At 45.5% G+C, this 27,762-nt stretch overlaps 1 protein-coding gene across 1 annotated transcript in view; it reads left to right on the top strand.

Moving 5' to 3' along the window:
* TASP1 (taspase 1) overlaps positions 1-27,762 on the top strand; it is a 317,359-nt gene that overhangs the window by 67,485 nt on the left and 222,112 nt on the right. The window contains 1 exon segment of the mRNA XM_030196341.1: positions 22,393-22,499. Coding sequence (XP_030052201.1) covers positions 22,393-22,499 — 107 coding nt within the window.

Genomic DNA, 27,762 nt, shown 5'->3' with positions numbered 1-27,762 from the left:
GGACAACACCACGGCTTTGCCTTTCTTCTTCCCCATTCTCTGGGGAGCGCGCCTACTTCTTCAGGTATTCTGGTGTAAAACGGGAACTCAACTAACGTACATCCTCCCTCGACGCCATCTTGGATCCTCCAGTTTGGGACACTCTTTGGTTTCTCCTCAGAGGCCTGTCTGATATGGGTAACCCTTCAGCATAGTCCTCTGAGTCATTGAAACACGGAAGTCCTCCACCACTTACAAGGTGGTGTCCCTTCGGAGGGGACCATTGGCCCTTTTAGGCTGGCTCTCTGCCAACCTCATGAGTGTTGTTGGCCGCTTAATTTGAGGACATACGGCAGGTGGTTCTCAAAATATTTTTGCTACATGGTAGGTGAACCTCAACATTGCTGGAGGTGCTGTTCATGGCATTGGTGGCTGTTGCAGCAACATAGGTGGAGATTATTGGGAGCACTGCAATATTTCTTTGCTCTTAGGTACTCACTGCTATGAAAGTGTTAATGCCTACATTTCACTGCTGTGAGTTCCCGTAGTGTTAGCACATAGATCTTCTTTGCAGGCTACAACCTGCATAAGCTACATATACCAGCTACCTTAACCTTTTTCAACATGGTGGTATTTCCCTTGACATTTCGATCCTGCCCATTTAAGCTGTGCTTAGTAACATTGCATTTTAGCTAACTCCTATGATAAGGAGCGGGTGCTGAACTGGCTTCAAATCAGTCTGGGAGCCTCTCTAAGTGTAAACCATCAGGTGAATGCATGATCTATAATAGATAGGGAATTTGAGTTAACTTATATCCTCAGAACGCCCTCGCATCCTAGCGTGACCCCTTCTCAGGTTAGTGTGGCTGCCCCTTCGCATGCTGGCGTGACCCCCATCTCAGGTTAGTTTGACTATTATCGTCAGTGGCATGCACACACAGATCACTCAAATGGGTTGCCCAAAATAACTAGAGCTACAGATGCGCCGGTATTCCTCGAATAGCCTACAGATAGGATAGGGCCATAGCTACATACTGATTATTGCTCCAATCTGTATACAACACTTTCCATTCTACTTTACCTAATTGTGCTTTCCTTCAACTCGCAGTTCCCATTCCACTTTACATAATTTGGACTTCTAGCAACTCAAGCTCCTAATTAACATCCATATTGAAAGTAGCCTTTCGAGACAGAACACTGGATACACTGCTGTCTGATATGTCTGCACTCCATGGCCATTGGCTAAATATTATGAGTAGGCACATCATCATCTAGAGGTTTTCATTTAGGGGTGTCAGACAAAACTGGGGCTAGGGCTCCAGTCATTCTTACTACTTTTTTTTGCTGCTGCAGGGGAGAGTCAAACCTCATAGTGTGGCCCTGACCGGTTCATTGGTACAGTTGTCTATTCTTCTTGCCTACCTGAGTTAGAGAGTGGCTGCAGCTATGGGGGGGGGGGGGGGGGCACGACAAGTGAGGAGTGACTGTCGTGGTCTGTGATGGTGGGTCCTAGCCTGATAGAGCACACAGCAGCATGTTTAGATCAAATCTAGCTTGAACAGTGGTACATAATGAAATCGATTTGCCATATGATAGCATTGACATGGATGATGTAGAGGTCCGGGGCAGTCCTTCTCTTCTGCGGAGGGGGGCCCAGTGCCAGAGAAGGACAGCAGGGCCTACCCCAGACTTGGATGGAATTGGGGGAGGGCTGAAGGAATTAAGAGTCAACAGGAATGGGGGGTGGGGGAGGTGCTTTTACGGTAACCCCTGATGAAAGAAATGATGGTAATGCATGCGCACTTCTACAGTTTCTGCCCAGACAGGGCAAAAAATGTGCTTTCTGAGTTATTGGAGCTGTGGGACTCGATAGGCTAGACTCCCCGCACTGAAATGGTCAAGATAGAATATTGTTAAGACCTAGGATTCATTAATGTAATTGCTGTATATTGTAAATTGTATTCATGCATATATTAACATGGTATTGTAAAATGCATTTAACATATGTATGTAGTGTAATGCAGCCATAATAAATCCACTTTTCTATCTGGATGATTTGTCTTGCGTGGATTTATTTGGAGTGTCAGGTGTGAGATGAGGAAAAGTGCCTGAGTGCCTCCTGCCCAGTTTGTGGTTGTAGTCAAAAGAACTTAGCAGGCCGGCTGGTGGTCTTTATCTCCCATTGCTACAGAATGGCTTGCTATACCTCCCATAGCCAGCCCAAGCCCACTAGGAAAGGGAAACGGCAGTATCCATAACCTGCCTTTGCCTGGTTCCTATACAGGATATAGCAAAGCAGCAATATGATCTTCTGTTCTTACTTTGCTGCTTAGGTAAAATGTCCAGGAAAGATACTGCCATCAGGCAGGCAGTTCTTCAAAGACTTTAAAGTTAACAGTCATTCTTCCCTTTCATGTTCCCAAGTTGCTACATAAAGTCTGACTAACTAGGCTGTTGCAACCATAAGCTTTGGATTCTCCACTTGTGTGGCAGATTTTATCCTGCTGCTCATCCTCCATGTGCAAATTAAAATCACCCAATATGATGACATCAAACAACACTACTAACATGGCAGTAGCCTGCACAACAGTTTCCCACGCTGCGGCAGTAAGACTGGGTGAACAATAAAATAAAGCTGTATAAACAGGCTGAACTCACACTGGCTTTATAAAAAGAACTGCTTCATTGTACAGGAAGATTCATTCATCATTTTGGTTTTTTTTTAAAGAGGAAATTTATCGTCAGCCATTCTGGGAGAAACTCTCGCTATCAGCAGTCCACAACTTTATATCTAAACATCTTTAACAAATCATGCATATAGAACCCTCATAATACCCAGCTCCATAAATGTTTTAGCAGGTTACCCACCTCATTGTTATGATCGTGGTCAGAACCCCTCTCAAACTTACCTTTTTCCTGGGGGTCAGCTTCTTAGCTGGCTTCTGTTTCTTTTGTCTGTCCTTTCTGAGCTAGCTCTCTCTCTCTATGCTGGCAGCTTCCAGCAGCACGACTCTAATTGTTTCACTTTACTACAGCTGTGTGTGTGGACTGAGTTAGCTCTACCTCTCTTTGGGTGTACTGGCTTCAAGAGCTTCACGGTGCTGCATTGGTGTGGGTTGGGCCTCTCGGGGGTTCAGTGTGCTGTCTGCCTGGCTCTAGGGAGTGTGACATCATCTGGGAGGGCCTTGATAAGGAAGTGGTGTTCTTCCCTTCGGGGCCTTTGCAACGTTTGCTTTTGGCTACTTGCTTTAGGTCCTGGTTAGTGTTAGTGCAGTGTGCACTTGTGACTGTGTGTTTAGCTTTCCTGTTTTTTCCCTAGTGGCTCCCCCTGTCTTCCCTTTTAGTGCTAGGAGCTCTTCTGTTTGTTTGGTGCGTGGGAGCACCTTAGTTAGTTTAGCGTTGTAGAGCTTCTGTAGCTTGGTGCTCAGAGCACCTGTGTTAGGTCTGCTGAGTTTGGTGCTTAGGAAGCACCTTTATTAGCTTATGTGTTTAGCTTCTAGCTTCCCTGTTCTTCCTTGTGGCTCCCCTGCTTTTCCTTTTGGTGCTGTGAGAAGCACTCCTGTTAGGTCAGTGCCTAGGGGCACTCCTGTTAGTATAGGGCTTAGGAAGTCCTTTTGTTAGTTTGCTGTTAGGAACACTTCTGCTGGTTTAGGGCTTGGGAGCACTTAGGTCAGTTTAGGATTTAGGAGTACTTCTGTTTCCAGTCCTGGTCCCTGTGTCATCTGGTATCCGGTAAGTCCTGCCGGCCACTCAAACCCAAGGGCTCAAACCTTGGGGGGGGCAGTGGCTAAGTGCAGGTGAAGCTGTACGGACCAGTCCAGGGTGCTCCAGTCCAGTGTGTTCTAGTTCGGTGTGTTCCAGTCCAGTGTTCCAGTCCTGTGTCCTCCAGTCCGGGGGATTCCAGTCCAGTGTTCCAGTCCTGTGTTCTCCAGTCCGGGGGATTCCAGTCCGTGTGTTCTGGCTCGCTGGACGGTGCCTGCAGTCCCTGCCGGTGCCGGTGTGCTTGCCCAGCGTTGGTTGGTGGGTTTTGCCTGCTGCTGTCGCTCCTCGTCAGCAGCTCAAGGGCTCACGTTTGCTCCAGAGCCCGGCCCTGCGGGCTCTGAACCTGAGAACCTGACACTCATTATATAGTCCCAAACAGTACATTACTGCCCAGGTTCAGGAACAACAAGGTTTACTTTTATGTGAAACTGAAGAGAATAATGTTTTCTCTAAGTGCCACATTTTAGGTTGTGCCACATCTAATGTTCGAGTTTGCGAGTAGACCAGCTTCACTTCCAAAGGCAATGGGTTCAACTGTAATAGTTTGAAGACATTTCGTGAGGGTGTTAAGCAATTTAGCTGCAATTAGTGGCTGTCAGTGTTTTGTTGCATGTGTCCTCTGAAGCACGTTACTGTATTTGATAACATTAGCTCAAATTGTAAACTATATAGTAACGGCTCTTGGGAAGTTAATAGCTAGCCAGACCTTTAATAGAGATCCTATGGTTTAGGGTTTGGCAGAATATTGAAATCATAAATAATCTCTGATAATGCAAAGCATATTTCTTAGTTACCCAATTGTTTCAAATGTCCTTGTAAGTGTTTTATTTAATTATACATTGTTTATATGACTTGATTGGATAGATTTTGTATTCCTTGTGTTAAGGTTTGATTGATATCTGATGTCACTCATAAGGCACATTTTGTTACTTATGATCACTTATTTTTAGTAATGCTATTTATTTTTGTCTTTAAAGATCTTGGTGATCATATCTATTTATATTTTACTCAGATGCAAGTAGAAGCTGAAACATGGCCATGTCGGGACTTGTCTTTTGGTTAGATTCAGTATGAACAAGTGTCAGCACACTGGACGATAATTTGGCAGGCTTCACCTGTGGCTTAATATTGACCAGTGGTAAGGCCACCCTTCCTGAGATGATGATTTTGAACCTGATTACAGCTCTCATATTTACACGTTTTGGACCTGTGTTCATGATTGAACAGCAGTGCAGTTTGATAGTGGTTTGCAAATTTGTCTTTGAATCGATGCTTGTTATCCGTTCATTTAATAGGTTTTTTTTTTGTGTGTGTGATACAGCTGAGCCAAAGAACATCTGAACTGCAACCCACGAGGGCTAGAGGAAACAGTTGTACAGTTAGGTAGCAGTGCAGTGTTTGTTTTGGATCAATACTTATTTGGCTGTTTAACTATTTGCCATGCTTTCAGCAAGCCCAAAGATACCTGAGCTACAAGATTCTGTGCACCATTCTTTTGTCCCTTTTATTTTCCTCTCCTTTCTTTGCAATTGGAGTGATCAATGGTGTGCAGTGTGTGCTTGGGAAGGATGTGTGTAGATATTGGGTTAGGATGTGATGTGTGTGTGCTTAGGCTTGTTGTTTGTTGGGTTAACTAATAGGAGTTAAATGATATTGTCTGCTTGACAAAATGAGAATCTCTGGGTTCTTGAGGGAAGAATAACATGTTGGTTTAACTGGAGGGAATATATTTATAATTGGCTCATGATTCTTGCTTGGGCATACTCTCCATGGCACAATTGTCTTGATCTGAGTTGCAGATGTTATTTGTATTAAGTTGTTTGTTTGGCCATACATTTTGGTATGTTTAACAGTCCAACAGTCTTCACTGCTAAGCCTAATGATATGCTGCTGTTTATAACAGTCTGTAGTAATTCTTTTGAACCAGAATGAAGCTAGTAGTGCATTAGGGAGTCACTAAATGTTATTTCCCTTAATGTTAAGGGTTTGAATAATCGGATTAATAAAAAGAAAATATTAGCTTACTTGCAAAAAGAGAGATCTGATAATCACAGCAACAGAGATTGTACACCAGTTCCATAAATTCTATACACTCATATCAGCCTGAACAGGACATCCCAGCAACCAGTAATGTTTCTTAGAAAAAGATTTTAGATAGAGCAGTAATGGAAGACAGCTATAAAACCTTATTGTGTAATAAGACCCCTAACATTGATGGCCTTTCAGTCAAATTCTTTAGGTTGTTTGAATGTAAGAGGGATTTTTGAAGGATCCTTCAGCCTAGGGGCAGTAAGAGGTCAGCTGCAGAAGCTAATAAGTTGTGATTGAAAAGTTGAGTAAAGATCCCCTGCAGGTATCCATCTATAACCATGCAGTTAGAGAAGTCTTCACTACTACTGTTGGCAGAGAACAAATAAGGTTTATGAGATGAAGAATGCTTTCAGGTAATGCAAGGATATGATGCAGTGTCTTCTCCATAGTGCAACAACAAGAATCTCTAGAGGTTGCCATTTTATTAGATGCAGAAAAGGGCTTTGACAACATTGAATGGAAATGCTTTTTTTTAAGTGGTGGAGTGGTTTGATTTTGGGGAGTTATTTACTTGAAAGATGAAAATATTGTATGATAAAACTAGTCTACTATTCCCTTTATCATTTTCGTCACCCTTCTTTGTACTTTTAAGCTGACGATATTGTCGCAGAATTAAATCTTTATGGCGTGAGTGAAGGATGAGTGCTCTGACCACACGTGTCGTTCCATCGCCCTATACACTCCGGCCCAACATGTGCGCTCGCTCCACCCTCGGCTCACTCGGGATTCTCAGGGAGCAGTTCTCGCTTAAGCAAGCCAGGCTTCCAAAAATCCCACCAGCTCAGGCTCCTTGACTGACTCTGGGAAGCTGACAAAGCAAAGATCGTTGCAATGGAATCTATTTCCATATATTCCAGCTTTCATTCACTTTGCTGCAAAGCTGTTTTAGCGCAATCAAGTGCGCCTTTGTTCGTCCTGCAGAGTCTTTCACCACACTTAAGTTCATCTCATACTCTGTCGGGCGACCTGCAAAATCCCGGACCATTTGTGACAGAGCAGAAAATTGCTCCATGAGACCATCAAACTGTGTTTGTAGCATGCAGACCACTGCCTCTGCTGGATGAGGTCTGGCATGAGCACAGGCAGATCCTTCATACCAGGTGGCATCTTGTTGCCTTCCGCGCAATCTGTCCGTCGCTGCTTATCTTGTTTCACGGAGCTGCTCACTATCTCCTGGTCAGATTTGTGCACAGATTTGTTCATAGGTCTCTTCAGAACAGGTAAGGATGAAATTTTATTTATTTATTTATTTATTTATTTGTTAAATTTGTATCCCACATTTTCCCACCTATTTGCAGGCTCAATGTGGCTTACATAGTAAAGTAGAGGCGATCGCCAGTACCAGTATGAACAAATACAAAGTGAGGTTATGGCAGAGTAATGATCAAGTGTGATAGGCATATTGGGGGTTGTAAGGAAGAAGGGTTAGGTTATGTCCAGTATGAACTTTTATCTTGTAGTGTAGCGGGGTTGAGGCATTTAGGTTGGGTCGTTAGGGTATGCCTTTTTGAATAGGTTAGTCTTTAGAAGTTTCCGGAAGTTTAGGTGGTCGTATGTTGTTTTCATGGCGATTGGTAGCGCGTTCCATAGTTGTGTGCTTATATAAGAGAGCTGGTTGCATAGGTTGATTTGTATTTGAGTCCTTTGCAGCTTGGGTGGTGGAGATTTAGGTATGTTCGTGTTGATCTTGTTGTGTTTCTGTTTGGTAGGTCTATGAGGTCTGTCATGTATCCCGGGGCATTGCCGTATTTTATGAACCAGGGTGCAGATTTTGAACGCGATACGTTTTTTGATTGGGAGCCCATGCAATTAGAGTAATTGTAGATAGGAAAAAAAAAAGCAATCAGAGGGGGGGGGGGGGGCTCATCCTTCAGCACATCACTTGATCTGTTGGGGCTGTTTAATAAAGACAACATGACTATGGAAGATTGCCTCAAAAACCTGTAGAAATTGGGTCAAAAATGCAACTGTGTACGTCTATACCTGTGTAAGAACAGGTGCAAATGTATGCGGGTCACGTTTGCACATAAGTATATATATTATAAACTACACATAAACTTTTTGACTGCCCAGTCTATGCCCCCAAACGTATCTTCACATGGATTGCATTAAAGTATGTACCCTCTTGTCCCACATCTACGTCTATGCTTATAACTCATGTGAAAAATCCTTCATAAAATGACTCCCTTAGCATTTAAATTTGTCCTGCTATGCCTCCAACTCCTCATCATTTTCAGTGGATAACTTTTAGCCAAGCCCTCCAAAGTTCAGCCAAAAGATATGTATCTAACAGCTCCATGATAATTAGAAACAACTCCTGCATGTATATATATATGTGTGTGTGTGTGTGTATGTACATGTGCCTGCAAGCAGTCATATCTGTGTTGCCTCTGTATATGTGTGTTTGTATGTATGTGTATTTCTCTCTGGGTGATGGTTAGAATGGAATGGTACTCGAGCACTCCATTGCCTTGGAAAGAATAACACAATGAAACTAGTCTGAGCACTGTGATAAAGATATCATGGTCATGCCATCAAGTCCCATACCATTTCTTCTCCCTTATCGCTATCCAACCAATACTAGTGCAGATCCGATAGATGAACCCAGTGGCTCAGATCTCCTAGCGGATGGCTGCACTGTCAACTTTTGAACAACAGAGAATAATTCTTTCAGCTGATTCAATTCAGTATATATATATATGGCATATACCTGTGTAACTGCCAACCCCTGATATCTCATACAGTTATCACTAATACGATTTCTGCAACATCGTGGACATTTGCTCTTTATGCCAAACAGCAGGCCAGTTTGCTTTTTTTTTTGCCTCTTTTTTTTTTCCTGTGTTTGGATATATGCTTGTGTGAATTGGATGAGCCACATCCCATAAATGAGGATAAGCTTCTTTGTGTAGTCAAACCAAATGGGTGTAACTAGGAACAGAAACTATAGTTCTGCATTGCATCTTCCTGTGCAGAAGGTTAAAAGAAAGAATATGTTGCTCTTTAGTTGCTAGATATGCAATACAATGCAACTAATAAATATTTACAGGTCTGCTCACTAAACTGTGCTACTGCATTAATGTCCAAGTGTGTTATTACTGAATGGGCCCCATTATAAATAATGGGAGCGGTGTAAAGGCTGGTTAGTAAAAAGGAAATTTAGCCATTAAAGTGTTAAGAATTTTTGTCATAGGCACAAACTAGAAGAAACCCTCAGTATACAAGTCTAATAAGATTTTAGTCAGTCACCTGATCTTTTCCTGATATTTCTTTGATTTGTAGTTTGTCATTAAAAAAAACTGGTTTTCTTTAGATGTAACCATAAACGTGAGAGAATATTTTGCATTATTAAACACTTCTTGATCCATGAGCTGCTCTGCTTCATAGTGTACAAAATATCACGCTCAATTGAGCTTAAATTTGTCGGCAAGCATAGATTTGCAGTTAAGTAAATTAGTAAAGAGGCCCAATTGATTTTGGGGGGAGTCAAAATGAAGTCATATGGTATCTATTTACATTTCAGCATTTGAAAACAATTATTCCAGCACAAGCCATTTATTGCTCTTTGTTCAGTGTAATGTTGAAATACGTCAGCCAAATAGAGTGATTCTTGCCACAACGTGACTCCCATATGTAAGCCATGATTCGTTTTGTCTCCGTTTAATTTTCATGCTTAAAAATAGCAACTGGAATTATACTGTTGTAAAGCAGAATATTTAATATAACATGTTAGCTCTTTACTCTGTTTCTGACAGTCTTTAAAGCTGTCTGTATGGCTAGGCAATATCAAATACGTTTTGGATCTAGGACCCAGGGACTGAGAGTTCCCGCAGCCCTCCTTATCCCCACCAAACTGGAGGGAAACAGGGGTGTGCCACAGCTCCTTCAGGGTCTCATCTACTAAGATTGTTTCTCAATCTGTATCATTGGGGGGGGGGGAGGAAAAAGGTTACTAAATCAGACCCCCCCTCCACCTTGCTGCCATGGTTTCGGCATTTGCTGATTTCCCCAATTGGCAAATCACCTCAGATGCAGCTATCACTGAGGCACATATTCCTACTAATCGCCTTCTCTATCCCTCATCCAGCAGTCCCAAACTCTCAAGCCCCCAGTTAGCTAGCCAACCAACAATCCCCCCACCCAAGTCTAAACACTTCCCATCCTAGCAGCAAGTTTCAGCCAACTTAAGGTAGCACACTCCCAGATGGACTCCAGCTATGTAACTCTTCTTCCTTATCTTGCTGGTTTTGGCTGCTGCAGCGGCCATCAGAACAGTGATTTCCTGTTTGCCTATGCACAGGACTCTCAGTGAATCTGAGCTGTGTGGTATCTGAACTCTTAAGCTGGTCTCGTGAGACTTGAGATCACATGAGCAGTGCTGATGTTTGCGCACTGCACAAAAAGTCCAGGTGCCAGAGTGAAATTTCTCATTGCCATAGCGACATTTCACTTTGGATTTGTCAAGCAGCGAATGCTACATACCTGTAGAAGGTATTCTCCGAGGACAGCAGGCTGATTGTTCTCACTGATGGGTGATGTCCACGGCAGCCCCTCCAATCGGAAACTTCACTAGCAAAGTCCTTTGCTAGTCCTCGCGCGCCCATGCGCACCGTGCATGCGCGGCCGTCTTCCCGCCCGAACCGGCTCGTGTTCGTCAGTCCCGTATGTAGCAAGACAAAACAAGGGAAGACACAACTCCAAAGGGGAGGCGGGCGGGTTTGTGAGAACAATCAGCCTGCTGTCCTCGGAGAATACCTTCTACAGGTATGTAGCATTCGCTTTCTCCGAGGACAAGCAGGCTGCTTGTTCTCACTGATGGGGTATCCCTAGCCCCCAGGCTCACTCAAAACAACAAACATGGTCAATTGGGCCTCGCAACGGCGAGGACATAACTGAGATTGACCTAACAATTTTTCCAACTAACTGAGAGTGTAGCCTGGAACAGAATAAAACATGGGCCTAGAGGGGTGGAGTTGGATCCTAAACCCCGAACAGATTCTGAAGCACTGACTGCCCGAACCGACTGTCGCGTCGGGTATCCTGCTGCAGGCAGTAATGAGATGTGAATGTGTGGACAGATGACCACGTCGCAGCTTTGCAAATCTCTTCAATAGTGGCTGATTTCAAGTGGGCTACCGACGCTGCCATGGCTCTAACATTATGAGCCGTGACATGACCCTCAAGAGCCAGCCCCGCCTGGACGTAAGTGAAGGAAATGCAATCTGCTAGCCAATTGGATATGGTGCGTTTCCCCACAGCCACTCCCCTCCTGTTGGGATCAAAAGAAACAAACAATTGGGTGGACTGTCTGTTGGGCTGTGTCCGCTCCAGATAGAAGGCCAATGCTCTCTTGCAGTCCAATGTGTGCAGCTGACGTTCAGCAGGGCAGGAATGAGGACGGGGAAAGAATGTTGGCAAGACAATTCACTGGTTCATATTGGAACTACGACACAACCTTTGGCAAGAACTTAGGGTGAGTGCGGAGGACTACTCTGTTATGATGAAATTTGGTGTAAGGGGCCTGGGCTACCAGGGCCTGAAGCTCACTGACTCTACGAGCTGAAGTAACTGCCACCAAGAAAATGACCTTCCAGGTCAAGTACTTCAGATGGCAGGAGTTCAGTGGCTTAAAAGGAGGTTTCATCAGCTGGGTGAGAACGACATTGAGATCCCATGACACTGTCGGAGGTTTGACAGGGGGCTTTGACAAAAGCAAACCTCTCATGAATCGAACAACTAAAGGCTGTCCTGAGATCGGCTTACCTTCCACACGGTAATGGTATGCACTGATTGCACTAAGGTGAACCCTTACAGAGTTGGTCTTGAGACCAGACTCAGACAAGTGCAGAAGGTATTCAAGCAGGGTCTGTGTAGGACAAGAGCGAGGATCTAGGGCCTTGCTGTCACACCAGACGGCAAACCTCCTCCATAGAAAGAAGTAACTCCTCTTAGTGGAATCTTTCCTGGAAGCAAGCAAGATGCAGGAGACACCCTCTGACAGACCCAAAGAGGCAAAGTCTACGCTCTCAACATCCAGGCCGTGAGAGCCAGAGACTAGAGGTTGGGATGCAGAAGCGCCCCTTCGTCCTGTGTGATGAGGGTCGGAAAACACTCCAATCTCCACGGTTCTTCGGAGGACAACTCCAGAAGAAGAGGGAACCAGATCTGACGTGGCCAAAAAGGAGCAATCAGAATCATGGTGCCTCGGTCTTGCTTGAGTTTCAACAAAGTCTTCCCCACCAGAGGTATGGGAGGATAAGCATACAGCAGACCTTCCCCCCAGTCCAGGAGGAAGGCATCCGGTGCCAGTCTGCCGTTGGCCTGAAGCCTGGAACAGAACTGAGGGACCTTGTGGTTGGCTCGAGATGCAAATAGATCTACCAAGGGGGTGCCCCACACCTGGAAGATCTGTCGCACTACTCTGGAGTTGAGCGACCACTCGTGAGGTTGCATAATCCTGCTCAGTCTGTCGGCCAGACTGTTGTTTACGCCTGCCAGGTATGTGGCTTGGAGCACCATGCCCTGACGGCGAGCCCAAAGCCACATGCTGACGGCTTCCTGACACAGGGGGCGAGATCCGGTGCCCCCCTGCTTGTTGATGTAATACATGGCAACCTGGTTGTCTGTCTGAATTTGGATAATTTGGTGGACAGCCGATCTCTGAAAGCCTTCAGAGTGTTCCAGACCGCTCTTAACTCCAGGAGATTGATCTGCAGATCGCGTTCCTGGAGGGACCAGCTTCCCTGGGTGTGAAGCCCATCGACATGAGCTCCCCACCCCAGGAGAGACGCATCCGTAGTCAGCACTTTTTGTGGCTGAGGAATTTGGAAAGGACGTCCCAGAGTCAAATTGGACCAAATCGTCCACCAATACAGGGATTTGAGAAAACTCGTGGACAGGTGGATCACGTCTTCTAGATCCCCAGTACTGGAAGTGACGTGTGCCCAACTGAAATCGCAGATACTGTCTGTGAGCTGGCAGTATTGGGATGTGCGTGTAGGCGTCCTTCAAGTCCAGAGAGCATAGCCAATCGTTTTCCTGAATCATGGGGAGAAGGGTGCCCAGGGAAAGCATCCTGAACTTTTCCTTGACCAGATATTTGTTCAGGGCCCTTAGGTCTAGGATGGGACGCATCCCCCCTGTTTTCTTTTCCACAAGGAAGTACCTGGAATAGAATCCCAGCCCTTCTTGCCCGGATGGCACGGGCTCGACCGCATTGGCGCTGAGAAGGGCGGAGAATTCCTCTGCAAGTACCTGCTTGTGCTGGAAGCTGTAAGACTGAGCTCCCGGTGGACAATTTGGAGGTTTTGAGGCCAAATTGAGGGTGTATCCTTGCTGGACTATTTGAAGAACCCACTGATCGGAGGTTATGAGAGGCCACCTTTGGTGAAAAACTCTCAACCTCCCTCCGACCGGTAGATTGCCAGGCACTGACACTTGGATGGCGGCTATGCTCTGCTGGAGCCAGTGTAAAGCTCGTCCCTTGCTTTTGCTGGGGAGCCGAGGGGCCTTGCTGAGGTGCACACTGCTGACGAGAGCGCGCGCGCTGGGGCTTAGCCTGGGCCGCAGGCTGTCGAGAAGGAGGATTGTACCTACGCTTGCCAGAAGAGTAGGGAACAGTCTTCCTTCCCCCATAAAACGTCTACCTGTGGAGGTAGAAGCTGAAGGCTGCTGGCAGGAGAACTTGTCGAAAGCGGTATCCCGCTGGTGGAGCTGCTCTACCACCTGTTCGACCTTCTCTCCAAAAATATTATCCGCACGGCAAGGCGAGTCCGCAATCCGCTGCTGGATCCTATTCTCCAGGTCGGAGGCATGCAGCCATGAGAGGCTGCGCATCACCACACCTTGAGCAGCGGTCCTGGACGCAACATCAAAGGTGTCATACACCCCTCTGGCCAGGAATTTTCTGCACGCCTTCAGCTGCCTGACCACCTCCTGAAATGGCTTGGCTTGCTCAGGAGGGAGCTTGTCCACCAAGCCCGCCAACTGCTGCGCATTGTTCCGCATGTGTATGCTCGTGTAGAGCTGGTAAGACTGAATTTTGGCCACGAGCATAGAGGAATGGTAGGCCTTCCTCCCAAAGGAGTCTAAGGTTCTAGAGTCTTTGCCCGGGGGCGCCGAAGGATGCTCCCTAGAACTCTTAGCCTTCTTTAGGGCCAAATCCACAACTCCAGAGTCGTGAGGCAACTGAGTGCGCATCAGCTCTGGGTCCCCATGGATCCGGTACTGGGACTCGATCTTCTTGGGAATGTGGGGATTAGTTAAAGGCTTGGTCCAGTTCGCCAGCAATGTCTTTTTTAGGACATGATGCATGGGTACTGTGGACGCTTCCTTAGGTGGAGAAGGATAGTCCAGGAGCTCAAACATTTCAGCCCTGGGCTCGTCCTCCACAACCACCGGGAAGGGGATGGCCATAGACATCTCCCGGACAAAGGCCGCAAAAGACAGACTCTCGGGAGGAGAAAGCTGCCTTTCAGGGGAGGGAGTGGGATCCGAAGGAAGGCCATCAGACTCCTCGTCAGAGAAATATCTGATGTCCTCCTCCTCCTCCCTCGAGGCCTCACCATCGGTATCAGACACAAGTTCATGAACCTGTGTCTGAAGCCGTGCCCGACTCGACTCCGTGGAACCACGGCCACGGTGGGAGCGTCGAGAGGTAGACTCCCTCGCCCGCAGCGGCGAAGCTCCCTCCGCCGACGTCGTCGGGGAGCCTTCCTGGGAGACGACCACAGTTGGTACCGCAAGCGGCACCGATGTCGGAGACCTCACCCCGGGCAAGGGGCCAGCCGGCGCCTCGCTCGACGGTACCGGTGGCGCAAGCACCCCCGGTACCGGAGGGGAAGGGCGCAACAGCTCTCCCAGGATCTCTGGGAGAACGGCCCGGAGACTCTCGTGCAGGGCGGCTGTGGAGGAAGACATGGAAGCCGATGCAGGAGTCGATGTCAGAGTCTGTTCCGGGCGTGGAGGCTGTTCCGGGCTGTCCAAGGTGGAGCGCATCGACACCTCCTGAACAGAGGGTGAGCGGTCCTCTTGGTGACGATGCCTACTGGGTGCCGACTCCCTCGGCGACCCAGAGCTCTCAGTACCGACGCGGGAAAGAGACCGGTGTCGATGCTTCTTTGACTTTTTCAAACGAAGCATGTCACCGGAGCTTCCCGGTACCGACGAGGAGGATGTAGAATCCAACCGTCGCTTCCTCGGGGCCGAGACCGAAGAAGGTCGGTCTCGGGGGGGCTGTACCGCAGGAGTCCTCAGGGTAGGGGGAGACCCACCCAAAGGCTCACCGCCACCAGCAGGGGAATGGACAGCCCTCACCTGCACTCCAGACGAAGCACCACCGTCCGACGACATCAGCAGAAGCGGAGGTCCTGGTACCACCGACGCCGACGCAGCCTTCCGATGTCTCGGCCCCGACGATGCAGAGGGTCAATGCCTCGATGCAATCGATACCGTCGCGGCCGAGGGCGGAGGTGTTGACGCTGTCGACGTCGACGCACTCGATACTCCCGGTGCCGATGCCGACGAAGAGCCCGAGAACAAAACGTTCCACTGGGCCAATCTCGCTACCTGAGTCCTTTTCTGTAAAAGGGCGCAAAGACTGCAGGCCTGCGGGCGGTGCCCAGCCCCCAGACACTGAAGACACGACGCGTGCCTATCATTGAGCGAGATTACCCGGGCGCACTGGGTGCACGTCTTGAAGCCGCTGGGAGACTTCGATGACATGGGCGGAAAAATCACGCCGGCGAAATCAAAACTCGTAATTGCGGTAAGGCACCACAGAGATGGGGAGAAAAAAACTAGACCCGAGGCCTCAAAGGGGCCTACCCCGAAAACAAAAGAAAACTTAACGGGGCCAAAAACTAGAAGTAAGGGAAAGGGAAAAAGACCAAAAGGCCCTTCTCCGGAATCCCTTTTTTTTTTTTAAGCGAAAAGTCAAAAAGACGCGCGAGGGTCAACTTAAGGGGCAAGAACGGCGCAAAACACGACCGTACCGAGCGCGGACAAAAGAAGACTGACGAACACAAGCCGGTTCGGGCGGGAAGACGGCCACGCATGCGCGGTGCGCATGGGCGCGCGAGGACTAGCAAAGGACTTTGCTAGTGAAGTTTCCGATTGGAGGGGCTGCCGTGGACGTCACCCATCAGTGAGAACAAGCAGCCTGCTTGTCGTCGGAGAATCTGTGTTAAGTATTGTTTCAAAGGAACTTTCGTGTGTTCTCTATTCTTTAGTGAAGATTTGGTGGTGCATTCTGATTAATTGACAGAGGTCCCATCATGTTTATGGCTAAACAGTTTGTGCGTGTTTGATTCATCACTGTCCATCATATTCATATGTCAAAGAATAAAAACAAAATTGATCAAAGTTTTATCACAGAACTTAAAAAGTCATTTGAAGAAGTCAGTTATATGAGAGGCAGCCACTTGTTTCTTGTTTTCTGTAGTTATTCTTACTGTTTTCTAGGGGTGTGCATGTGGGGGGACAAATCACATTTTGGAAAATAAAACCTTAGAAACAAATCTCTAACCCTAGATACAATCCGAATTCACAGTCCAATATTATTATGCACACAATAGCTTATACTTTACTTTATACTGAGAGTATGACACAAGGCTCAGATGTTGTTATAAAAAGATAACATAGAGGCATATTTTCAAAGCACTTTGGGAGGCTAAGTTCCATAGGTTTCTATGGAACTTTGGGAGGCTAAGTGCTTTGAAAATATGCCTCATAGTAACATAGTAGATGACGGCAGAAAAAGACCTGCACGGTCCATCCAGTCTGCCCAACAAGACAACTCATATGTGCTACTTTTTGTGTATACCCTACTTTGATTTGTACCTGTGCTCTTCAGGGCACAGACCATATAAGTCTGCCCAGCACTATCCCTGCCTCCCAACCACCAACCCCGCCTCCCAACCACCGGCTCTGGCACCGAAGTTGCCAGGTGGGCGGTTTTACCGCCCAATTGGGCGGGTTTTCGCCAGCGGCGGCGGGAAAATTTCGCCAGCCGTGGGATGCAGTTTTTTGGGCGGTTTTTCCGTCGCCGCTGTGCGAGTTCGGCGTTTTTTTCTGGGGCTTCTATTGGTCCAATAGAAGCTTTTCCGGGGCTTCTATCGGTCCAATTTGGTCCAATAGAAGCTTTTCCGGGGCTTCTATTGGTCCAAATTGGACCAATAGAAGCCTTTCAGGGGCGGGGTTGACATCAGGGATGATGTAGGAGGTGGGGTTAGGTGATGCGGGGGCGAGGTTGGTGATGCGGGGGGCGGGGTTTGGTGACGCGGGAGACGGGGATTGGCTTCGGGCGGTTTTTGGGCGGGTTTACGCCTCCCACCACTGGCTCTGGCACAGACTGTATAAGTCTATATTATATATATATATATATATCTATATATATATGATATCAGCAATCGTTGTCTAGGGTTGGTCCCAGGTCCAGTTCACAGAGGCAGTGGGTGTATAGGCTTACAGCACAGTACAGGTAAATGGTACAAGCTGTCTCTGGGTGTGTGTTTAGAGAGAGAAAGAAAGGATAGGGTGTTTGGAAGAGAGAAGCCTTGGGGTTGTGCTGCAAGAGGTATATATGTGTGCAGAGAGAAAGGAAGAGAGAGAAGTTGCCAGCCACCAGAGCCCTGTGTTCTGTTGGCTAAAGATGGAGGTGTGCAGAGAAAGAAAAAGAAGAAACAAAGGCCTGTGCTCTGCTGCCGAGAGACAGAGAAGTGTCACCGGGCAGAGAGCAGTTCCCTGGACAGAGAGAAGTGCCCTGGACAGAGAGAGAGTCCTGAGCATGTGCTCTGCTTTTATACCTCAAGAACAGAAAAAGATCAAAACTTATCTTCCTTCCTAGCCAAAACTCAGTTTGCTTTCTTTGAAGCCAGGAGAGGTGAGCAATTTCACAGGTTGTCCTTTTTGAAGTCCCAAGCTATGGAGCCTCTATGTCTGGCCTCCTTTGTTCTCAAAGAGAGCTCTGCTCCCAGATGGAACAAAAGGTGTGCTGATCCATGTCATCCTCAGTGGTTCCTGAGGGAGGAGGGAGAGTTCTCAGAGGTCAGAAGCTGGTTTAATATTATAATACTAGCAATAAATGCCCGTTTCTGTAAGAAATGAAACGGGTGCTAGCAAGGTTCCATTCCCCTCCCCCTCCCGTCATCGGCATACAGGGACAGAAGAGGAAACCTGTGAGGTGTTGCATCCACGTTGTCATCCGTCCCTCGCACCGTGCGACGTTCAGTGTTTGTGGCTGGCTGTGTCGCCCCTGAAGCGGTTTTGTGCATTTGTGTTGCGCCGGTGTTGGGCGCCATCTTCGTTTCGTCGCGTTGGTGAAAATCGGTGTGAGCGTAGAGTCCTGACATTCCTGTTTGGCGCCATTCACCGATAATGGAAAAAAAGTGCGTTTTTAGCTAGAATTTAGGACACTTTTCCTGGACCCTGTTTTTTTCACGAATAAGGCCCCAAAAAGTGCCCTAAATGACCAGATGACCACCGGAAGGAATCGGGGATGACCTCCCATGACTCCCCCAGTGGTCACTAACCCCCTCCCACCACAAAAAATGTTTCTTCACAACTTTTTATTTTCACCCTCAAATGTCATACCCACCTCCCTGGCAGCAGTATGCAGGTCCCTGGAGCAGTTGTTAGGGGGTGCAGTGGACTTCAGGCAGGTGGACCCAGGCCCATCCCCCCCCTACCTGTTACAATTGTGCTGCTTAATGCTTAGTCGTCCAACCCCCCCAAACCCACTGTACCCACATGTAGGTGCCCCCCCTTCATCCCTTAGGGCTATAGTAATGGTGTAGACTTGTGGGCAGTGGGTTTTGAGGGGGATTTGGGGGGCTCAACACAAAAGGGAAGGGTACTATGCACCTGGGAGCTCTTTTACCTTTTTTTTGTTTTTGTCAAAGTGCCCCCTAGGGTGCCCGGTTGGTGTCCTGGCATGTGAGGGGGACCAGTGCACTACGAATCCTGGCCCCTCCCATGAACAAATGCCTTGGATTTATTCGTTTTTGAGCTGGGCGCTTTCATTTTCCATTATCGCTGAAAAACAAAAACGCCCAGCTCACAAATTGTCGAATAAAACATGGACGTCTGTTTTTTTTCCAAAATACGGTTCGGTCTGCCCCTTCACGGACCCGTTCTCGGAGATAAACGCCCATGGAGATAGACATTTTCGTTCAATTATGCCCCTCCACATCTTCTAATGAAACAATAATGTATACCTACTGTTTCCGGCATTTTTATTTATTTGTCATTTATTATGATACAGTTTACTCAAGGAGCTTGGCAACATTGCGATATACAATTGTGGAAGTTGTTCCTCCGAAACACAAACAACAAAACATAACAAGCCACAAGAAGCAAAGAGGCGGGGATGCTATAACACAATAATTGCTACCAAGACCAACTTATAAATTAGAGATAGAGAAAGATACTACGTAAGTTCAGACAACTTTACCACATCCCACCAGCAAGTATTGTCATATTTGGGAAGGCCTGGTAGGAAAGCCAAATTTGTAAACTTCCTAGATGTATTAAAATGACTTCTTCTATAGCAGCTGGTCCTGGAACCGACAAGAAGGGAGCTATTTTAGATCTTGTTCTTAGTGGAATGCTGGATTTAATACAAGAGGTAATGGTGTTGGGTCTACTGGGAAACTGTGATAACATGATCAACTTTGACTTAATAGCTGGAGTGCAGTCACTAAGGAAATATACTGTTACAGCATGTAATGTTTGATAAAATGAGGGAAATGGTTAAAAAAAGCTTAGCTGCAAAGGTTAGATCTTTAAATTGGGTATGGATGTTGTTTAAAAACACCATTTTGGAAGCCCAGGCCAGATGTATTCCATGTATTAAAGTGGAAAGAAGAACCAATAGTAGCCAGCATGGTTAAAAGAATAAATGAAAGAGGCTATTAGAGACAAAAAAAAACATTTTTCAGAATATGGAAAAAAGATCCAATTGAAGAAAACAAGAAGCAACGTGAGCACTGGCAAGTTAGATGCAAAGCATTGATAAAGAAGGCTAAAAGAGAATATGAAGAAAAACTTGCATCGGAGGCAAAACTCATAGTAATAACTTTTTAAAGTATATTAGAAGCAGAAAGCCTCTGAGGTAATCCGTGGGACCATTAGATCATCAAGAAGTAAAAGGGGCACTTAGGACAGGGCCAGAGCAGAGAGGTTGAATGAATTCTTTGCCTAAGATGTAAGATCTACCTGTACCAGAGATGGTTTTCAAGGGTGCTGGTACAGAGGAACTGAAAAAAATCTCAGTGAATCTGGAAGATGTACTGAGCCAAATGGACAAATTAAAGAGTAGTAAATCACCTGGACCAGATGATAGACATCCAAGAGTACTGAAGGAACTCAAATATGAAGATGAGTCTTGCTGCCATGTTTTGCGAGGTCTGAAGTTTCTTTAAGGTTTGTTCTTTGCATCCTGCATAGATTCCATTGCAATAGTCTAGATGGCTTAGTACCATTGATTGTATCAGGTTGCGAAAGGTTTCTCTCGGGAAGAATTGTTTTACGCGTTTGAGTTTCCACATTGAGTAGAACCTTTTCTTTGTTGTGAATTTTACTTGGCTCTCTAGTGTAAGGTTGCGCTCCATTGTAACACCAAGGATTTTCAGGCTGTCTGAGACAGGGAGGGTGTGATCTGTAGTGTTTTTAGTTGTGGGGTTATGCGTATTGTGTTGGGATGAAAGGATGAGACAATATGTTTTTTCTTTGTTGAGTTTTAATTGAAATGCATTTACCCACGATTCCATGGTGGTCAGGCCGAGCTTGATTTGTAGAACGGATAAATATAAATCGATTTTTTTTTTACTCTTTCAAAAAGTAAAAAGACTAGGGGACCCTTAAGGAAGTTACATGGTACTACTTTTAAAACGAACAGGAGGAAATATTTTTTTACTCAACAAGTAGTTAAGCTCTGGAACTCATTGCCAGAGGATTTAGTATCAGCGGTTAGTGTATCTAGGTTTAAAAAAGGTTTGGACAAATTCCTGGAGGAAAAGTCCATAGTCTGCTATTGAGATAGACATAGGGGAAAGGGAAGGGAAAGGGAAATGGGACTTGATATTCCGCCTTTCTGAGGTTTTTGCAACTACATTCAAAGTGGTTTACATATATTCAGGTACTTATTTTGTACCAGGGGCAATGGAGGGTTAAGTGACTTGCCCAGAGTCACAAGGAACTGCAGTGGGAATCGAACTCAGTTCCTCATGGGAATCGAACTCAGTTCCCCAGGATCAAAGTCCACTTAACTAACCACTAGGCTACTCATCCACTCTTGTAGCCACTTCTTGTCCCTGGGATCACTAGCATGAATTGCTACTATTTGGGATTCTGTCATGCACTTGTGACCTGAATTGGCCACTGCTGGAAGCAGATATTGGGCTACATGGACCATTAATCTGACCCAATATGACTATTCTTCTATTATCCCTTTCAACAAGCAACTGACCATCAAAAAGAAGGGATCTCACACACGCCAACAACCAAACAGGAAGAGAGACGAATCTAGATGCAAATCAAAAACCAGTTATGTTGGCCCATTTGGAGGGATCTCTTAAACGCTGGAAGCCTTATCAAACTTCCAAGAAAGGCATTTAGTTCCCCGTGTATGGCTGCTATTTACACATTTAGATCCACAGCATGCACAGTTAGTTTACAATGACAATATATAATAAAAAAAAAAAAATCTAGATATTGGCATTTACAACAGCTGTGAGGCAGGTGTATCAGCTAACAGCTCATTTGGACCCGGAGATTGCAGCAGTGATTGAGAGGAGTGCTTTTCCTTCTGATGTTGATATTTAGCTACCTCAGAATGTCTTAAAAAACTTTTTTGGACTCTGTTTAATTGACTGTTCCTGGACATTTAGGTCTTGTTTACTAAGGTGTGCTAGCATTTTTAGCGTGCACCAAAATTTAGCTTGCGCTAACGGTAGAGACACCCATGTATTCCCATGGGTGTCTCTAGTGTTAGCATGCTTTAAAAATGTTAACACGCATACAGCTCGGCTTAGTAAACAGGGCCCTTAGTTTTATGAAGTTTGGCATTTATGCTTGGTTACAAAATTGTCACTTTATATTTATTTATTTACTACCTTTATATCCCACCTTTATCCAATGCAGGTAACAATATTCATATACATAGTCTTGAACACGTGTAAATGGTATGTGTAAGTAGTGGCATTTACGCTTGAGACTGAGTGATTCCATTCTTTTTTTTTTTTTTTTGACGTGCTCTATTTTGAATGTCCTTTTTTATCTATCTATGCAAAAATTGGACTTCACTTGAAACAGTTTTAGGCCAGTTTCAAAAAGTATTAAAAATCATCCTTCTATAAGCGGAGTAGTATACTTCCAGTGATGTGACTGAAAAGATACATTCACATTTCTTGGGTGCTACTAGAATACATAAGAAAAATCTTGTCATGTGATTTTTTTTCATTACACTTGCACATCCTTTCTCTCTTGTCCTCTGCTTGAGGTCATTATTGTAACATTGTTTTGTGCATCCCTGTTAAAGATGTTGTTCCCTTCTTTCTTTAGAATTAAGTTTAGCAGCTTTCAAGAGAAACAAGAGAAAACTAGAATTGGCTGAAAGAGTGGAAACAGACCTCATTCAATTAAAGAAAAGACGACAATCAAGTGAAAAGGTTGGTAGAAATTATTCAAAGAAAAAGCTATAATTATTGGTACTTTGTGGAATGTAACAAAATGTGTATGTATGTATGTGTGTGTATATATATGTGTGTGTGTGTATATATATATATATATATATATATATATATATATATATATATATACACACACACTGTGCCTAGATATACCTAGGCCAAACTTTTTTCGGCACTAATTTTTCAGGCACAATATATAGAGTCTAGCCCTAAATGTGTAATTTTTGAGATGTATAGTGACCTTGCAAACGCAGTCCTGGGAGGCCCAAAGACCAGCAGCAGATGCTGTAGCGGTGGTAGATATGAGGGTGTGAAAGAGGCACATGGGCCAAAACCCCCGAAATATATATATATATATATTTCGGGGGTTTTGGCCCATGGTATGTTTCCCTTTGGGGGTAAAGCTTGCACAGAGAAGGAGGCATGCAGGCAGAAGCACTGCTAAAACTTGATTCTGTGTCTTTTAATTTATTTGTCTTGGGTCCAGAAGTTGACTGCAGGCAAGTGCAGAACCATGCAGCATGCAGTAGAAGCTGTTTAGTGACTTCGCATTCTTTCCTGTGCCATGTGCCTCTTTCACACCCTCATATCTACCACCGCTACAGCATCTGCTGCTGGTCTTTGGGCCTCCCAGGACTGCGTTTGCAAGGTCACTATACATCTCAAAAATTACACATTTAGGGCTAGACTCTATATATTGTGCCTGAAAAATTAGTGCCGAAAAAAGTTTGGCCTAGGTATATCTAGGCACAGTTTATAGAATATGATTTTGTGGGTTTATAGAATATACCTAGTGGCCCTACCTGCACCTGACTCTCGGTGCATCCATTTTACACCAAGTAAATCTTGGTGTAAATAGCAGCGCCTAAGTTAGGCGCAGAGCAGGTATGTAATTTTTTAGAATGCCCACGACATGCCCAAGGCCATGCCCACTTTTTGGCAGTGCACATTAGAATTTATGCGCACCACTTTTATGCTTAGCAAGTTGAGTGCATAAATTCTAATTAATGCCAGTGCCAATAATTACTTGTTAATTGGCAACTAATGGCACTGATTGGCTTGTTAAGGTAATTAAATTGTGCGTGCAAATCCAGAATATGGCTGGATTTCTGCGTGCAATTTTGGTCACACTATATAGAATCCTGGGATTAACATTTTTCTCAGAATCGGTGATCAGGGATTCAGAGAGAAGGGTTTCAGCCTGCCAGCAGGGAGGAAGGTGATAGATGGGGCCCTTAATGTCTTTACTCATCTCCTCCTCCCAGCTTAGAGGCTGCATCTGTTTTTTCTAAGAGTCCAGCATCAGCCTTTGGGGGGAGTCAAGAGGGTTGACTTTGCGCCCCTGTGAAAAAAGAGGGCATTTTATCTGCCTGCTGGGAAAGAAGAGGATGTAGTGCTGAGAGAGTTAGGTAGGAGGTCTTATGATCATCGTTTTGTGCATGCTTGGAAGCCTCCAAGTCTAAAGGGAAGACCAGATCCAGATAGGAGACATATTTTTGTGTGGTCAAGTCACACAAGGGGTGACGGAGGATACTGTTGCTGGGTAAGAGGTTGGAGGGGAAGGAAGACATGTAGGAGGACAGAAAAGGAGAGAGTGTGGTGGTCAGGAAGGAAGAGAGAGTGAGGGTAAGTGGGAAGCAGCTAGCTCTGTTGGCATGGGCAAAATTGAGGGATGCGCAGAGAATACTGGTGCTGAGCAGAAGTTAGTGGATAGGTGGGAAGGCTAGACAACAGGGAGAAAGGGGGTGGTGAGCAGAAGTGATGAAAGAGGAAAGATGCTGGGCATAGTGTTCAAACAGAAAGAGGGTCAGTGAGAGAGAAGGGAATATAGAACAAGGGTTGACAGAGAACGGAAGGGTGGGGTTAAGGGAGAAAGAAGGGGAAGCTATTAGGAATGATCTGCAGGGGAAAGGAGAATTGGTGAGATGCTGCTGCTGATTGTGAGACAGGGGTGAAGCTTCTTGGGATAGTGTGCTGAATGAAGGAGGATAAAAGGATGGGCGGAACTGGTGCTGATGATTTTGTTGAGGGCCAGAGATGTTGTGGAAGGCCACTTGTTCCCTCCCTCCCCTTTCTTTTTCGTCTCCTTCTCCTCTCTCTTGCTTAGGTTACCCCTTCCTTTCTTAAAACTACAGTCAGGTCAGTCACTCACTCAGTCCCACATAGAATCTACGAAGACCAGAGCAGGTATTACCCTTCCAACCCAGTGTAAAAAGCAGCAACCATTTGGCCTTTTACTCTTCTAGCTCCACATTCTCACATACCTCTAATGTTTTTGTGAGCTTTGGGGAGGAGCCGCCTCCTTCCTCATCTTGCAGTGCCCAGACTGTGACAGTTTTAAAGCCTGCCTCCTTGTGGGAGGACCCATTGTATACTGCTTTGTTAACTAGGAGTTTTCAGGAACATTCTCCTCCCTTCCATAGCTGCCTGCAGCGCCTTCCTAAAGGCCTGAGGGTGCCCTTTTCTACCTGCAGGTCTGTCTGCAGAAGACCTTCCTGTTCTGTCCCTTATCCTTATTTCAGCAGAAGGGCTCTTTGTTGAAGGGGTATTATGTTTTGGGTGAAATTTGGCTCGGTGCAACTACACTACTAAGATCTCTCCCTCACAGGGTAAATAGAAACGTTTTCTGAAGTTTGGAGGTACTTGATACATGAAAGGCTGAGAAACACTAGTATATCGTATACTATACGGTTGTATAAATTTTTACCATTTTTATTTGCATTTTGATAGCCATTAAATAAAATTGCATTCATGATGTTTTTTTTTTAATGTTAAGTATATCTCTGGAATTGGACTGGTGGCCCATCTGACTAATAAGTTGTGGTCTGTATTAGTGGTTGAGGTGGGCAGCTTTCTTAGTACCCAAAGCTAATAAAGTGTTACCTTTTTTTTTGGACTAACAATATATTTTTTACAAGCTTTTGAAGACCAGAATCTTCTTTCAGAGGCCAGGACAATATGAACAAATGTGATAATATCACCAAAAGATGACAATATCACAATTAGGTCTGTACATAAAAAAAAAAAATTGTAATCACACAATTAATCGCAGAGTGTCCCCCTCACATTTCCGCCTATAGACAGCTGATGTAAATTCTCAAAACTGACATATTTCAATTACTAAACTGAAAAAAAAAATTGTTGTCTGGTGATTTTATTTTTCTAATCACTTGTTCCCTCTGTCTGTGCTCTGAACAATGTTTCCAGGGCATCCTGTCCATTCATTATTTCTTTTCTCTCCTTTACTCCCTGCACTTTATCCATCTTTCACATTCCGCTTTCTTCCATTTTTCTTCCTCCTGAAATCTATCTAGTTTCCATCTCTTCTCTTCCCCTGCCCTGCCCTCCCCTCCCTTCTATGGGCAACATCTCCTTCTGTCTCTCTCCCCTTCCCTTCCCCTCTCCTCTCCTCCATGGGCACAATCGCATCTCTTCTCTTCCCCCCTCCCCTCCATAGGCACCAACTCCCCTGGCCTGGCCTGGCATCGCTACCTGGCTGCATCTCTCCTCCCCCTTTGCCTGCACTCTGGCATCTCTCATTCCTCCCCACCTCCACACAGTCCGCATTCTCTCTCACTCTCATGCTGTTTCTTTCTGCCCCTCTTGGTCCTCTGACCTTGCCTTTAACGCTGAAGGCAGACTCGCTTGTTCATCTGCCCAAGCCTCTCTCTCTGTAGTGTCCTGCCTGGAAACAGGAAGCTCTGTCAGAAGCTTTGGCAGATTAGAGAAACAGCCTGCCTTCAGCGTTAAAGGCAAGGCCAGAGGACTGAGAGGGGCAGGTAGAAGCAACATGAGAGAGAGAACGTGGGCCCCAACGCTGCTGCCTAGAGTGTCTCCTGTCTTGTTCCTGTCCCTAAGTGCCATGGGCTCCTACCTCCATGGTCACTTCAGGGTCGTGGGTGCATGGTTCTTCTTCCCCCACACATCATCTTAACTTCAAAGGTCTTAATATTGCTGGATAGTTTCAGTGTCCTTTTACTTATTTTCACTATAAAGTCATTGATGCAGTGCTCTGGCCATAGAAAGTGCTCACCCACAGAGCTGTCACCTTGGTTTGTTTCAGGGGCAATTTCTCCAAATGGGTTAGTTTTGCACATGAGGAGCAGCCACAGAAGGTGGAGGAATCCTTAGATCCTACGCCAAAGTAGTGCAGCAAAAGAAGGAGTAGGATGATCTGGCCCTTTCAATAACCCAGGGAGACGTATAACACTATATAGTCTTTATTAAGGAGCTGTGTTTCGGCGCCTGTGCACCTGCTTCAGGAATCTTAGGATGTTCCAAAGGTTTAAAAAGAAAACAAATATTCTGGATAAGTTATTGGATTCCACAGTCCAAATATTACGTTAAAGATACTTCCAAAGCCTGCATCAGCAGTCTAAACGTGACAGGAATAAACTTCACTCCTAAGGTGTACGGTAAGTGGAGTATGATCTCAGTTTCTCAACTTTACTGCTAACACTCACCATAGAACTTGCATTGTGACAAAGAAAGCTTCCCTCTAGAGAAATACCGAAAGATTTCTTTATCTTTCTGCCACATGTTCTTGGTCCTGGACTACATTTCTTGGTACTTGAGGATCTTCTCTCTCTCCATGAGATTCACAGAGCAATCACTTGGGAGTGACACCTCTATGATTATTACCGTTCTGGCATTTTTCTCTTTTACCACTGTGTCTGGTTTTCTTGCATCCAGCTTTTTATCAGTCAGGATGGTGATATCCCAAGTTAGTGGTATCTGATGTGTGGTGGCTCTATGAGTTGATTCTTGCATTTAGCATCTGGTCCATCTCCAGTCAAAACGATACTATGACAGCTACATGAAATTCCACAACAAGATCATCTAGAGCAGTCACACTCAATAACTATCTAAGATATAGGGTACTCAGTTTAGCACAGGCCATCAGACATGCAAAATAATATATGACAGAGTCCACATAAAATGGTAAATGTCTCAAAAGCCAATTTCAAAAACCAAAACAGGGTGCAGGTATCAGATATTTGCTAACCACATACTTGCATGGCTAATGTTTTTTTTAATGTACCTCTTTAATGGGCGTGGCCAGTTTTTGTTTGAAGAAACATTGCTATTTGGGCAACAGCTGGCTACACCCACTGGCACAAATAAGTGATTTTGTTTGGGGGGGAGGTTGTTATTGTTTTTCAAAGCGTCAGCTATTTTTATTGCATTAACAACATTTCCAGAAAACCTATTCAGGTATGTAGATATGTGATTAGAAAGTGTA

This window comes from Microcaecilia unicolor, chromosome 3 (assembly GCF_901765095.1).
Source record: "Microcaecilia unicolor chromosome 3, aMicUni1.1, whole genome shotgun sequence".
In the NCBI taxonomy this organism is placed as follows: Eukaryota; Metazoa; Chordata; class Amphibia; order Gymnophiona; family Siphonopidae; genus Microcaecilia; species Microcaecilia unicolor.
This window is presented reverse-complemented; position numbering and strand designations above follow the sequence as displayed.